Genomic DNA, 14,447 nt, shown 5'->3' on the forward strand with positions numbered 1-14,447 from the left:
AGCATGTTTTTAAAGAGGCTGCCTGCTGGCTATATGCCAATCTATACACCCACTCAAGGCAAGTACATTGGGAAGCTCCATTAGAAGCAGATGGGTTATATAAAGGCTTCAGAGTCTTAGATCACCCAGCCTTCCACCCCACTCTCCTTGCTGTATATAAATAGCACTATCTGTCACCCCCATCACACTGACAGTATTTCCAGCTCAAACTTTTCTAGTTCTTTGAGCTGCAGGCACATTGGAAATCACAGAGCATTCCAGAATTGTCATTTACTGCATTCCATTTTTTTTATTTTGTCTACCAACCTTTCCCCAGAGCAGAACCAAAGACAGTTACATCTCCTTAAGTGTACAAACAGCCAAGGGGAAGGCATATCAAACAAACCCTTGTTGTGATGACTTTTTAAATTGTGTCAGAAGCGACTTGAGAAGATACTGCAAGTCGCTTCTGGTGTGAAATAATTGGCCGTCTGCAAGGACGCTGCCCAGGGGATGCCCGGATGTTTTGATGTTTTTACTATCCTTGTGGAAGGCTTCACTCATGTCCCCGCAGGAGCTGGAGCTGACAGAGGGAGCTCATCCACACACTCTCTGTGTTGGATTTGAACCAGCAACCTTCAGGTCAGCAACCCAACCTTGGGTTGCAGGTCAGCCACCCAACCAGCTGCAAGTTGCTTCTGGTGTGAGAGAATTGGCTGTCTACAGAGACGTTGCCTAGGGGATGCCTGGATGTGTTACCATTTTGCTGGGAGGCTTCTCTCATGCCTCTATAAACTAGAGGTGACAGACAGGAGCTCACCCCATCTCACAGATTTGAACTGGCAACCTTCAGATCAGCAATTCAGCCGGCACAAGGGTTTAACCCAATGCACCACCACGACTCCTATTGTTGTGACCACTTTCCATGTGGAAATCTATGTCCTCAATGTGAAAGGCCATGTGGATCCAGAAAACGTCTCCGGGGTCATTTACGGACCCACTGCCAAGACTCTGAAGATAATCACACTCGGCCACAAGTGATCTCCCGTGATGATGATGACAGTACAGCACATCTCCTATATAGGATCTATATAAATCCATCCCCTCAAAATGTACAGGCTGTTCCTGTCAATGAGGACAAGAGAAATGAACAGTAAGAGTAGCAGGCGAGCCTAAATACTTCCTGTAAGATCGACCAACATGGAAGAATTGAAGACCTTCCAAGCTTATTGCAATCCTGTTTGCTCTTCACTGAGTATATCTGGAAGATGATAGGCAGGCCTAGGACTCCAAAAGCAAAGTCTACAGTGTCCTCAATCAATCAGATGTCTTCCAGATATGTTGCACTACAACTCCCTTTATCCCCAGGATAGCAATGCCACTGGACATACCTAGCTGGGAATGCTAATAGTTATAGTTTAACCTTTCACAAGCCTGCACTTGAGGAAAGCTGAATACACTTTACATGATTCACAAATTGGATAACAAGGGCTGGGCTTGATGATGCTCTATATGACCTTGTACTTAATGTGCATGTTTAAAGAAAACAAGTTAATATAGCATCGGCAGGGTACATAGTGTTGTGAAATCCTGCCAACATGGATTTTCTCTCTCCATTGCATTGAGAGGAGGGGGGCATTGAATTTGTTTGCAGGGATCTCTTGATACTGGATGGGATAAAAACCATGTATATTAATAAGTTAGTGACATAGTTAGCTGGTTGGTTGGCTTCGCTTAAAGAAAAAGGCCAGGCTTCGCACAGCAGGCTAAACTAGCTGCTGCAGAAAATCCTGCCAACTGAAAGGTTGGTAGTTCAAACCTCGGTTGGGGTGAACACCTGCTGTCAGCCTTAGCTGAAAACAGATATGTGAGTAGATAAATAGGTACCACTTTAAGCAGGGAAGTAATAAAAGGTGCCTATAAGGACACGCTGATGATTCGATTGGCAGGAAGTCTAAGGATTACAAAGCTCCTCAGCACGGAAGATGGAGCGAACCCCCCCCCCCCCAATCCATAGCTGGAATCAAGCATAGCCTCCAGATGCCAGAAATGGAGAAAGATGGGGAAAAGACTTTACCTCTGTTTATGTATTGTCTGTCCTGTTTATTGAATGTATGAGAGCCCCCAGTGACACAGCGGGTTAAATTGCTAAGCTATTGGAACTTGCTGACCAAAAGGTTGGGGTTTCGAATCCAGGGAGTGGGATGAGCTCTCGCTGATAGCCCCAGCTTCTGCCAACCTAGCAGTCCAAAAACATGCAAATGTGAGTAGATCAATAGGTACTGCTCTGGCAGGAAGGTAATGACACTCCATGCAGTTATGCCGGCCAAATGACCTTGAAAGTGTCTACGGACAACGCCGGCTCTACGACTTACATATGGAGATGAGCACCCACCGCCAGAGTCTAACATGACTAGATTTAAATGTCAGGGAAAAATCTTTACCTTTAACCATTGAATGTTTGCCATATATGTGTTCTGTAATCTGTCCTGAGTCCCCTCCGGGAGATAGAGCTGGATATGAATAAAGTTAATTATTATTATTATCATTATTATTATTATTACAATTATTATAAAATACAAATTTTCTCCCATCAGGTGGAAAGTGGTATTGACAGGGGTCAGGAAATGCCCCCAAATAGAAGAGGTTTGTGTTTTACGTCACTTTATCTTATTTTACTTTGTTTTTGTTGTACCTTATGTTTTCTGATTCTGAATCAAGTAGAATATCCTTAATTCTGTCCAAACCCCGACACCCATTTGGATTTGGAGCATCTTTATACCTTATAAAGAACTAATACAGTGCAGTTCTCATTAGTTGACCAGAAAATATTCACGACTCAAACAGCGCAAGTTGTCTTTGTTTCTCTTTAACTCCAGTGCAGAGAGGCTGAATGAACAAACCTCTGCATGCGAGTTGAAACATTAATTTCACATTTCCTAAGGCATTCCCAAATGTGTGTACGCAGAAGAACATTTATCCATTATAATTAGCAATAAAAAGTCAGTGCAAAAGAAGATGAGTCAAAACACCGTCACTTGATTTTGAAACGTGAAGGCAGACACTGATGTTCTTTGGGTAGATTTGCTGGCTCTGGGCATTCGAGATGAAGGAGGAAGCCCGATTCCCTCTCCGTGTTATATTCTCTCTTCTATACAATTGACAGATGGGTGTATTAAAGAAGAGTGAGTCTGAATTTTTGGAGATGATACAATGCTCTGATGATGGTCCATTCTTACTGAAAAATGGTTTTTCACTCAGCTCATCTGGAGATGTGGGTACTGCTGCACTATGCAAAGAAGAGTCAAGAATTGGTACAGGGAGAGAAAGTAAAGTAGTCCACATTACAATATTTTCAACACTGATAGACATAGAAACAGATTACAAAGCATTTGTTTTCATTTTTCTAATTTTCATTTTTCTAATAAATAAAAGAAACCACCTCATCCCATTCTCTGCACACAAACATACACAAAATGGTGCTATCTGTTTGTATAGCTGAAATTCACAGAGAAGATATGTACAGCAGGTTAGTACAGCAGCTTAAACCATCAGCTGTAGCTGTCAGTCGAAAGGCTGACAGTTCAAAGCCCAGGTCAGGGTGAGTTCCTGACCTTTAGCCCAGCTTCCGCCCACCTAGTGGATCGAAAGCAAAATGTGAGTAGATAAATAGGGACCACTTAAAAGCGGGGAGGTATATGGGCACCCATAAGGAAATGCCAGGAAAATACTGGCAATTCAATCAAAAGGAGGAAGTTATGAACAAAGCTCTTCAGCAGGGAGATGGAGCAACAGCACCACCACCACCACCCCAAGGCCGGAACTAAGCACAAGCCTCCATGAGGCCGAAGATGGGAAAAGCTTATATAACTATATCTATGTTCAACTGTCTGTCTTGTCTGTGTATAAACGGCACTGAATATTTGCCACATATGTATGTTCTGTGATCCGCCCTGAGTCCCCTTCGGGGTGAGAAGGGTCGAATATAAATACTGTAAATAAATAAACAAACACTGTTACAAGAATAATTAAAAAGAGCAAAACACAAAGCTACCCATGTTTGTGTTTCTTAATAATACAAGCAGAATAGATTATGCTTTCAGATTACACAAAGGAGTGGACACAGGTTTTGGAGAGGGGGGAAAGCATAAAGTGAGCCACTTCAGTGTGAACTTCACTGAAGGAAAGAAGAATATGAAGGGCTTGGAGTTTAGAACTCAACCACATTTATCTGTTTCTGGCTTGAAAATGGTATTTCCTGTTTAATTGTGCAGTACTTACTTTGAAAGTACTGTAGTTGTTATACTCCAGAAACTTTGTTGTTCTGGCTGCCACAAACTATGATGAATTGGTTGAGACTGCGACATATTCATTTTAAAACTAAAGCAAAATTTGCTGCAGGATGTCTAGCAAAAACAAAGTTTTTGCAGTTTAATAAATTTTTTCCATGTTTTTATGACAGAACCAATTAGGAAATGACATTTCCTAATAAGTTCTGTCATAAAAACATGGGAAAAAAATCCTCGGCTGTGGAATTCCTTCCCCAGGGATATTAGATTTTCTATAAGGGACTGAAAACGTGACCAAGCCTTTGGAGAACTTGTGCAATAAATAGATAGGGAATGACAAGCAATGGCTATAGGAACAGCCTGGATTATGTTTGTGGATTATGTGATTAATTGTGATTGTATTGTTTTTAAATGTTTGTAACTGTTTTAATGTATTTTATTATTCTGTTTTAAATGTTCATTTTAATTGTACAGTAGATTGTCCAAAATAAATGGGCCGGCAGAATGTTGGAGAAGTGAAATTTTGGATAATAAGGAGGGATCAAGGAAAAGCCTATTAAACATCAAATTACATTATGATTTTACAAATTAAGCACCAAAACACCATGTTTTACAAGAAATTGACAGAAAAAGCAGTTCAATACACGGTAACGTTATGTAATAATTACACTATTTACAAATTTAGCACCAAGATATTGCAATGTATTGAAAAGATTGACTACTAAAACACAGACTACTAAAAGGCAGACTGTGTTGGATAATACAGAATGTTGGATAAGCGAAGGTTGGATAAGCGAGACTCTACTGTATATAGTTTTTAATTCGTCAAATAGTTGCCTATATGTAAAGCCGCCTTGAGTCCCCTCCGGGATGGAGAAAGAAATGTTGTAAATAAATAAATACAGTAGTCTCACTTATCCAACATAAACGGGCCGGCAGAACGTTGGATAAGTGAATATGTTGGATAATAAGGAGGGAGCAAGGAAAAGTCTATTAAACATCAAATTAGGTTATGATTTTACAAATTAAGCACCAAAACATCATGTTATACAACAAATTTGACAGAAAAAGTATTTCAGTATGCAGTAATGCTAAGTAGTAATTACTGTATTTACGAATTTAGCACCAAAATATCACGATGTATTGAAAACATTGACTACAAAAATGAGTTGGATAATCCAGAACGTTGGATAAGCGAGTCCTGGATAAGTGAGACTCTACTGTAAATCTATAACCCAGGGACAAAAATGATATTACATAGTGTGTAATAAAGGCTTTTAAAATTGGTGGATAGTTAATTTAATTGACAAAGGGTTAGGCTGGAATAAAGACTGGCACACTGTCTTTGCAAAAATTACTTTTTCACGCAGCATTTAACTTATTAATAAATGTGTCTGTAAGTTTCACAGTGAATTCACATTGCAGGCAAAGGATCCACTATGACACTCTGCAACTGATCTCCCTGTAGTTCCTCCGAGGTTTTCCATGGTGCTGATTCATTTGTACAGACCTAACTCAACAGGGCAGATGAATGTGAATAAAAGTATGTATTTAGCTCTACGTACCATGCTGTACAAAACAGAAGTAACAAGATGGTGCAGAATGCAGCAACTGACCCTAATATGACAACAGTCAAATGCTGGGGTGGGGGTGATAAATCTGAAATGAAAAGGGGAAAAGATAACAGCTAAACCTCAAGGAGACATTCATCAAGTGGTACAGCTCAGCCTTGTGAGTCATCCTCTGCCTTTCTGGAAATCTGCAGGTGAGAATCAAAGGTTGCATGAGGAGATGCATAATTCTAACAAGATGCCAGTTTCCCCTTGCAGATCTGTTCCTTTATTAGTCTTTAAGTCGGAAAATGAAACGCCAGGAGAAAATACACAAGGGGATGACATTTATAAGAGTGGGTTGCTGTGAGTTTTTCGGGTACAAGTCTTTACCTCTTTTTTAATTGATTATGTCTACCTTTCAGCCTTGATTACTGTATTGGACTCCTTCATGTTGATTGGAACTGTAAGTGTCTTCATTTTAGATTGAACTGTTTTTACTGTTGTTTTATGATATTGTTTTTATTATGTTTGTTTGTTCATGCCATTGTATATTGTTTTGTACATGCTGGAAACTGCTCTGAGTCCTCTCGAGGAGATGAAGTGGTGCCTGCCATAGATGCAGGTGAAACGTCAGGAGAGAATGCTTCTGGAACACGGCCACACAGCCTGGAAAACTTACAGCAACCCAGTGATTCCAGCCATGAAAGCCTGCGACAACACATTTATAAGAGTGAATCAACAACCAAGGAAGGGATAAGCATCCTTCTTCTTGATCCCATCTCCACACATATCTTCAGCAGCAGATACGTGTTGCTTATGATGCTAATGTTTATGTCTATCTAGTTCTGCTGCAATAAACAAGAAAAATTATCCACCCAGATAAAGGCCCATTATGGAAAAGTACAATGAAAAATCTGTCGGCCTTCCATGTTTACAGGTTTGACTTTTACAAATTTGATAACTGACAGGTTTGATTAAAATGTTTTCTTCAGGAATATCTTGGTCCTTCAGCAAGACTCTACAGGTAACTTCCATCTGATCACAGAGTCATGCTGAAGGACCTAGAGATTCTTGGAGAAAAAACACTTCTCTAGGAAGCAACTTCTAGGTCAGTGGCTCTCAACCTGTGGATCCCCAGATGTGTTGGCCTTCAGCTCCCAGTAATCCCATCAGCTGGTAAACTGGCTGGGATTTCTGGGAATTGTAGGCCAAAACACCTGGGGACCCACAGGTTGAGAACCACTGCTCTAGGTCCTCCAGTGCAATTCTATAGACAACCTCTGGCAGAAGAAGTGTTCTCTCAGGTAAAATAACATTTTAAATACTTCGCAGTACAGTAGTCTCGCTTATCCAACATAAATGGGCCAGCAGAACGTTGGATAAGCAAAAATGTTGGATAATAAGGAAGGATTAAGGAAAAGCCTATTAAATGCCACATTACATTATGATTTTACAAATTAAGCACCAAAACATCATGTTTTACAACAAGTCTGCCACTTGTTTGGGAGCGTGGCTGCACTTGTGTTATTGTTGGGCCTGTTGTCCACTGAGCGTTGCTGCCTAGAAAAACAGCTGTGGATCCGGGTGGGAGGCAGACTGCATTGGATAATACAGAACGTTGGATGAGCGAAGGTTGGATATTTCTACTTTTACAGTGGTTCTGTGCCCCTAACACCTGTAAATGTTGAGGGCTGATTGTACTCCAGTATCCATAACTGTCCATATAGGTAACAAAGATAGTGGCATTCTCGTTTTCTGATGGTTCAACGTACACACACTTTGTTTCATGCACAAAAGCATTAAAATATTGTGAATAAAATTACAAGCTTCAGGCTATGTATATACAGTATATATGAAACATAAATAAACTTTTTGTTTAGACTTGGGTAACATGTCCAAGATATCCCCTTATGTATATGCAGTTATTCCAAATGCAAAATAATCCGAAATACTGAATATTTCTGGCCCCAAGCATTTTGGAGAAGGGATAGTTAGTCAACCTGTACTAAGGTTACAGAGCTGCATAAACCACACCAAATCCTATACAACAGGCATGGGCAAACTTCGGTCCTCCAGGTGTTTTGGACTTCAACTCTTACCATTCCCTAAACAGTCGGTAAGCTGTTAGGAATTGTGAGAGGTGAAGTCCAAAACACCTGGATGTCTGAAGTTTGCCCATATATGTTATACAAGGTTTGCCATGCAAGCAAAGACAATCCCAGCACTTGTTTGCTGACCACTGTCGTGCACAATGACCTGTACTCAGTGAATTCATTCAGGGCTTGGCGCTTGCGAAATTGTCTCATAATAAAGACTTGGAGCAGACAAGAGTTTACAATGTAGATGACACAAGCTAGCAATAAAGTTATCATGATCTAAGAACAAGAGGAGGAAAATGACAATGTGCTATGTACTTTTGAACAAATATAGGTACAGTTCCCTTGAGGCAAAAGATAGCACTATTTATAAGCTCAAAATATATATAATCTAATGCGTATGACATCAGGAGGAAAAAAGGAATATAACATTTTGCTGAGTGCTTGGGCTTAATCATGGGGTTTGCATGCTAGGCATTATGTTTGCTTTTCAACCATGACATCTGATGAAAGTCAGAGAGAAAGAGACACAAACAATGCCTGGAAACCCAGTATTGTTTGCAAGCTCAAAAGGTAGAGATAAATACAGCTACAAAGGAGCAGCTGTAGCATACTCTTGGCACGCTTTCTGATGCCATCTGTGTCCTCGCTCAGGAATTGAGTCATACCAGGGAACATCTATTGCTCAACACATCAACCAGGTGACTGACAACGTCAAGGTTTTGTTATCCAATGCAGAGATGTAAAAATTCTGGGAATTTGGAAGCGGTATACAAATGTCTCTACTACCCAAGAATTCAATTTTTTGGAATAATACAGTACTTACATTGAAAAAATATTAAGTTTTTCACTATTTTAAAAATATCAAATCTGTTTCAATCTGTGCTTTAGGTAATTATATATTTAACTGTAACTAACACCTGAATTGAAGTAACACTGCATCTAAGGAGACATTATTTTTATTATTATTACCATTATTACAACTATTATTATTACTGAGTTGCTCTGAGTTTTCCAGGCTGTATGGCCATGTTTCAGAAGCATTCTCTCCTGACGTTTCACCCACACCTATGGCAGGCATCCTCGGAGGTTATGAGGTATATTGGAAACTAGGACAAGGGAGGTTTATATATCTGTGGAAGATCCAGGGTGGGAGAAAGAATTCTTGTCTCTTGGAGGCAAGTGTCAATGTTGCTATTAATCATGGTTTCCTCCTTTCTGTTGAAATTGTACACATGCATGTGGATTTCAGTGGCTTTTCTGTGTAGTCTGACATGGTGGTTGTTAGAGTGGTGCAGCATTTCTGTGTTCTCAGATAATATGCTGTGTCCAGGTTGGTTCATCAAGTGTTTTGCTATGGCTGACTTCTCCAGTTGAATTGGTCATGCTCCTTAATTCATGTTTGGGCACTGTGTTTGGTGGTCCCTACGTATGCCTCCAACAGACAAGAGTTCTTTGTCCCACCCTGGACCTTCCACAGATATATCAACCCCATTTGTCTAGTTTCCAGCAGACCTCACAACCTCTGAGGATGCCTGCCATAGATGTGAGCGAAACATCAGGAGAGAATGCTTATGGAACATGGCCATACAGCACGGACATCTCACAGCAACCCAGTGATTCTGGCCATTAAAGCCTTCAACAACAACAACATATCATCATCATCATCATCATCATCATCATCATCATCGTCGTCGTCGTCGTCGTTATTATTATGTGTATCCTGCTGTTTCTCTAAAATACAATACAATATAATATAATTTAATTTAAAACCTAAAAATATAAAAACATTAAAATCTGCAAGGAAGTATAGGACTGTACTGTTACATAAAAAGCACTTGGCTCATTATGCATATTTTCAGGCCTTGCTGGTTTATTTTGTTAGATGAAAAAATTGCAGTTATCTGATGGTGGTATCAAGCAAGGGAATCATCATCTGTGCTATACAAATGGTAAAGACAAAGGTTTTCCCCTGGCATTAAGTCTAGTTGTGTCCAACTCTGGGTGCTCATCTCCATTTCTAAGCCAAAGAGCCGGCGTTGTCCAAAGGCACCTCCAAGGTCATGTGGCTGGCATGACTGCATGGAGCGCCATTATACAAATACTTTGCCTAAATACTGCAGAAACAATGTGGTCTGGTAGACTCAGCTCAATCTAAAAAAACCAAAATTGTCAAGGACAGAACGCCACAAGATTCAAAGTAACAGAGTTTATTAGATTACAGAACTCAAAAATGCCCGTAAAACACAAGGGCCAGGCAGTTTTTGCCTTTAGGAGCAAAAAGGGGCAAAAGTAAATGTTCAAAAGATAAACCGGATTAAACCGGAGTTTAATCCGGGTAAAAACAAACTGCTTGCTTCAGCCTGGGTATAAACGAAACGAAAGCCAAGGAACAAAAGATACAAAGAATGCAACTAATTGGCAGCAGATTCCTCTCTGCTGCCAACACTGTGCTTAGAGTAACTTGCGTCGCTCCCCCACACACACAGCAGACAGGATCTCCAACACGAGTAAATCAGCCAGGGATTGTAGCAGTTGAGTAGACCAGTTCCGTTCCGTAGATCAAAGCCAGAAGCAGACGTTTGTAGTTTTTCCAAGTCCAAGAAGGGGGGAAGACAAGCCGTGGTCAGTTCAGTCCGAGTTCTCAAAGCAGGAGATGGCGTCCGTCAAGAAGACGACGGAAGGTCAAGGTCACAGCACAGGAAAGCACACAAGTCTTCAGGGAAGCGTCCCACACACACACGGATCCCAAGCGTTTGCCCAGATTACCTTGCCCAACGCAATTTGCAATTGCTCTCAAGCCCCATTTTATGCCAGTTACAAATCTTCATCACTGTCAGCTGTCCTCCTTAACCCGGGCGTTTCCTCATCACTTTCCTCGTCAGAGCTGGAACACCTCTGACTACGCCCAACAGCATCTCCAGCTGTGGATCCCGTCCCATCCCTCCAGCTAAACCATGGGTCTAATCCTGAAGGTCCCCATTCATCTTCTGTCCCATCATGGCCAGTGGCACCCACTTCCTCCCTTACCCGAGTCCAATCCATCTCATCCTCCTCTGAGCTAACCAGCCCCTCCTCCATTCTCTCCGTAAACCCTTCGAAAGACTCCTCGTCAGATGGTGCTGCAAATATGTCTCGCAGTCTTTTTCTCTCTCGCTCCTCGAGAGTATCTGACTCTCGAGGAGTCTTACGCCCACGTCTGTCAGTAACAGAGCCATGAGGCTCAATCATAACACTATCCCCTCTCACAAAGGCCTCCTCCCCCGATGGCGGAGAAGTGGCAGTGATACCCTCCGCTATAGCACCACGACGACTAGAGGTATCAAGTTTCAACAGCGAACGATGAAAGACTGGATGGACCTTTAAACTAGACGGTAAACGCAAACGAAACGCAACAGAAGAAATCTTTTTAACGATAGGAAAGGGACCCAAATACCGAGGCGCAAACTTTCCCCCAGCCTGTTTAATATGTTTGGAAGATAACCACACCAAATCCCCTTCTTCCAACTCCTCCCCTGCCTGCCTGTGGCGGTCAGCCTGAGTCTTCTGCGTTGCCTTAGCTTCCAACAGTAAGCGACGGGCAACATCATGCAATGCAGCCATTTCCGAAGAGCGGTACACAGGGTCCGAAGAGACCACATTGGTCGACGGCGCCACACCTCCCCGTGGGTGAAAACCATAAGTTAGCTCAAATGGCGTATGCTGACTAGACGTGTGCACCGCATTGTTGTAAGCAAATTCCGCCACCGGTAACCACTTTACCCAAGCCGTGGGTTGATCTAAACAAAAACAACGCAAATACTGCTCTAAGAGCCCATTAACCCGTTCCGACTGTCCATCCGTTTGCGGATGGAAAGCTGAAGACACGTTTAACTTAGTCCCCAAACACTCATGGAAGTGTTTCCAAAAGCGTGACACAAATTGCGGAGCCCTATCTGAAATAATCACCTCGGGTGCTCCGTGCAAACGATAGATGTGCTTTGTAAATAGTAAGGCCAACGTAGGGGCCGCCGGAATGGTTGAACAAGGAATAAAATGAGCCAGTTTACTAAATAAATCCACCACCACCCAAATACAAGTATAACCCCCAGACTTAGGCAAATCTGAAATAAAATCCATGGAAATGATTTGCCATGGCCTCTCCGGAACAGGTAAAGACGATAACAACCCTCTAGGGCGCCCAACAGGCGTCTTACTCTGCTGACAAACGGCGCAGCTGTCACAAAAGCGCAGAATGTCTTGCCGCATCTTTGGCCACCAGTAGCTCCTGGTGATAAGCTGTACGGTCTTGAACCTGCCAAAGTGCCCAGCCATGGGTTTGTCATGGTGGGCTCTAATCACCTCCAACCTGAGGGTCCCTACTGGTACGTAAACCTGCCCCCTACGCACCAATACCCCGTCTTGATCCTGAAGATGCGGCAGTATGGTACGGTTACCTGCAGAGAGCAGCATCAGTTGCTCCTGAGTCCATACATCATCCTTCTGAGCCTCAAGGATCTGGTCATGTAACCCAAGCTCATTATCTACAACACACAGAGAGGCAGTAGGCAAGATGGTCTGACATACTACCTGCTCATTGGTCTTAAATTCCGGCTTGCGGGATAAAGCATCGGCCCGCAAGTTTGCCTTCCCCTCCACGAACTGCACCTTGAAGTTAAACCTGGAGAAAAACAAAGCCCAGCGGATTTGACGCTGGTTTAACTTCTTTGCTGTTTGCAAGTGCTCTAAGTTCTTGTGATCAGATCTGACCACGATCTGGTGCCGTGCCCCTTCAAGCCAGTGCCGCCACACCTCAAACGCCACCTTAATCGCCAACAACTCCTTCTCCCATATGGTATAGTTCTGCTCGAAGGGTGTTAGTTGCCGCGAGTAAAATCCACAGGGACGCAAGGTCCCTGAGGAATCCTTCTGAGACAATACAGCCCCCAACGCGTAGCTAGAAGCGTCCGCTTCTACCACGAACGGTCTGTCAACATCAGGATGGGTTAGTATGTTGTCCGATTGAAAACTAGACTTTAATTGTAGAAACGCCTCGTGAGCTTCCCGCCCCCACACAAATGGCTGTTTCTTGCGCAGAAGCTGCGTCAAAGGTACCGTGAGCTTTGCAAAATTCGGAATAAACTCCCGGTAGTAATTAGCGAAACCCAAGAACCTTTGTACATCCTTCTTAGTCTTCAGCTCCTGCCATGAGTTGACGGCGTCAACCTTATGTGGGTCCATTTTAAGTTCCCTACCTGACACTACATGACCTAGGAACTCCACTTCAGGCACATGAAAGACGCACTTGGAAGCCTTGGCGAAAAGCCCATTAGCCCGCAGTCGGTGCAGAACCTGCTTGACATGTTGACGATGTTCTTTCTCGTCCTTAGAAAAAATCAAGATATCATCCAAATAAATCACTAAAAATTGGTCAATTAGGTCCCTGAACACATCGTTCATGAACCTCTGGAATACCGCAGGAGCATTACAAAGCCCAAAAGGCATGACTCGGAACTCGTGGCATCCGAAACACGTGTTAAATGCCGTCTTCCATTCATCCCCTTCCCGTATACGGATTAAGTTATAGGCCCCCCGCAGGTCAAGCTTGGTAAAGACCTTAGCCCCTTGCACCCTTGATAACAGTTCCGAGATTAAAGGCAGCGGGTACCTATCCCGAATGGTGTATTTGTTTAGGATCCGATAATCGCAGACCAACCTAAGTTCCCCAGTCTTTTTGGCTACAAAGAATACCGGTGCCGCAGTTGGAGAACTAGATGGGCGAATAAACCCCTTGGCTAAATTTTCATCTAGAAACTCCCGCAAAGCTTGCCTTTCCGGTACAGTCAAGGCATACAGCCTCCCTGCTGGCAGTTTCGCACCTTCTGCCAACTTGATGGCGCAATCATATGGCCTGTGCGGTGGTAATTTGTCCGCTTCTCTTTTACAAAATACATCAGAGAACTCCCCATACTCAGCAGGCACTCCCTCCATATCAGAATGAGTAACATTTAGAGTGCAACAATCCTGCCTCTTTAAGATCACTTTACGTGTTGCCCAATCTACATGTGGGTTTACTACAGCTAGCCAATCCATCCCCAGGATCACATCATATCTAGGCAAGCTCGTAATATCCCACACAAACGTTCCCGTTACTCCCTGCACCTCCCACGTTACTGCTGAGGTTTCATGGTTAACCACCCCAGTCTCCAGCAGTCTCCCATCTGCTCCTTCCACCCACACGTCGCATGCCTTGCGCACTCTAGGAATGCCATGCTTCTTAGCAAACTCAATATCTACATAGGAGACCGTAGCCCCTGAGTCCAGCAGTGCCAAAGTAGAAACAAGTTCCCTTCCCCCAACAGATAATGTAATGGGTACGAAAACATGCTTCCTCCCCTCAGTTGACTGCTTGAGGAGCCCTAGTGCGTTGGACTCACGTCGCACTAGGGCTGGCCTTTTCCCGAAAGCTGGGAAGGTTTCACATTACAATTTTTGGCAAAATGCCCAGCATTCCCACAGTACAAACACAAGCCCAGCTGCCTCCTACGGCT

At 42.9% G+C, this 14,447-nt stretch overlaps 1 protein-coding gene across 5 annotated transcripts in view; it reads right to left on the reverse strand.

Annotated features, from left to right (window-relative positions):
• Positions 1-263: 263 nt before the first annotated feature.
• The window catches only part of susd1 (sushi domain containing 1), a 63,880-nt gene continuing 49,696 nt past the window's right edge, over positions 264-14,447 (reverse strand). For 2 of the 5 annotated variants that reach the window (XM_062971846.1, XM_062971844.1), the window contains 2 exons: positions 5,834-5,927; positions 264-3,268 (listed from right to left, as the gene is read on the reverse strand). In XM_062971846.1, the coding sequence (XP_062827916.1) occupies positions 2,983-3,268; positions 5,834-5,927 (380 nt within the window). In that variant the 3' untranslated portion in view covers positions 264-2,982. Of the gene's footprint in view, positions 3,269-5,833; positions 6,530-14,447 lie in introns of those variants that run through there. The other 3 variants (XM_008103423.3, XM_008103422.3, XM_062971845.1) reach the window with 3 other exon arrangements.

The sequence above is a fragment of the Anolis carolinensis genome, chromosome 2 (assembly GCF_035594765.1).
Source record: "Anolis carolinensis isolate JA03-04 chromosome 2, rAnoCar3.1.pri, whole genome shotgun sequence".
Lineage (NCBI taxonomy): Eukaryota > Metazoa > Chordata > Lepidosauria > Squamata > Dactyloidae > Anolis > Anolis carolinensis.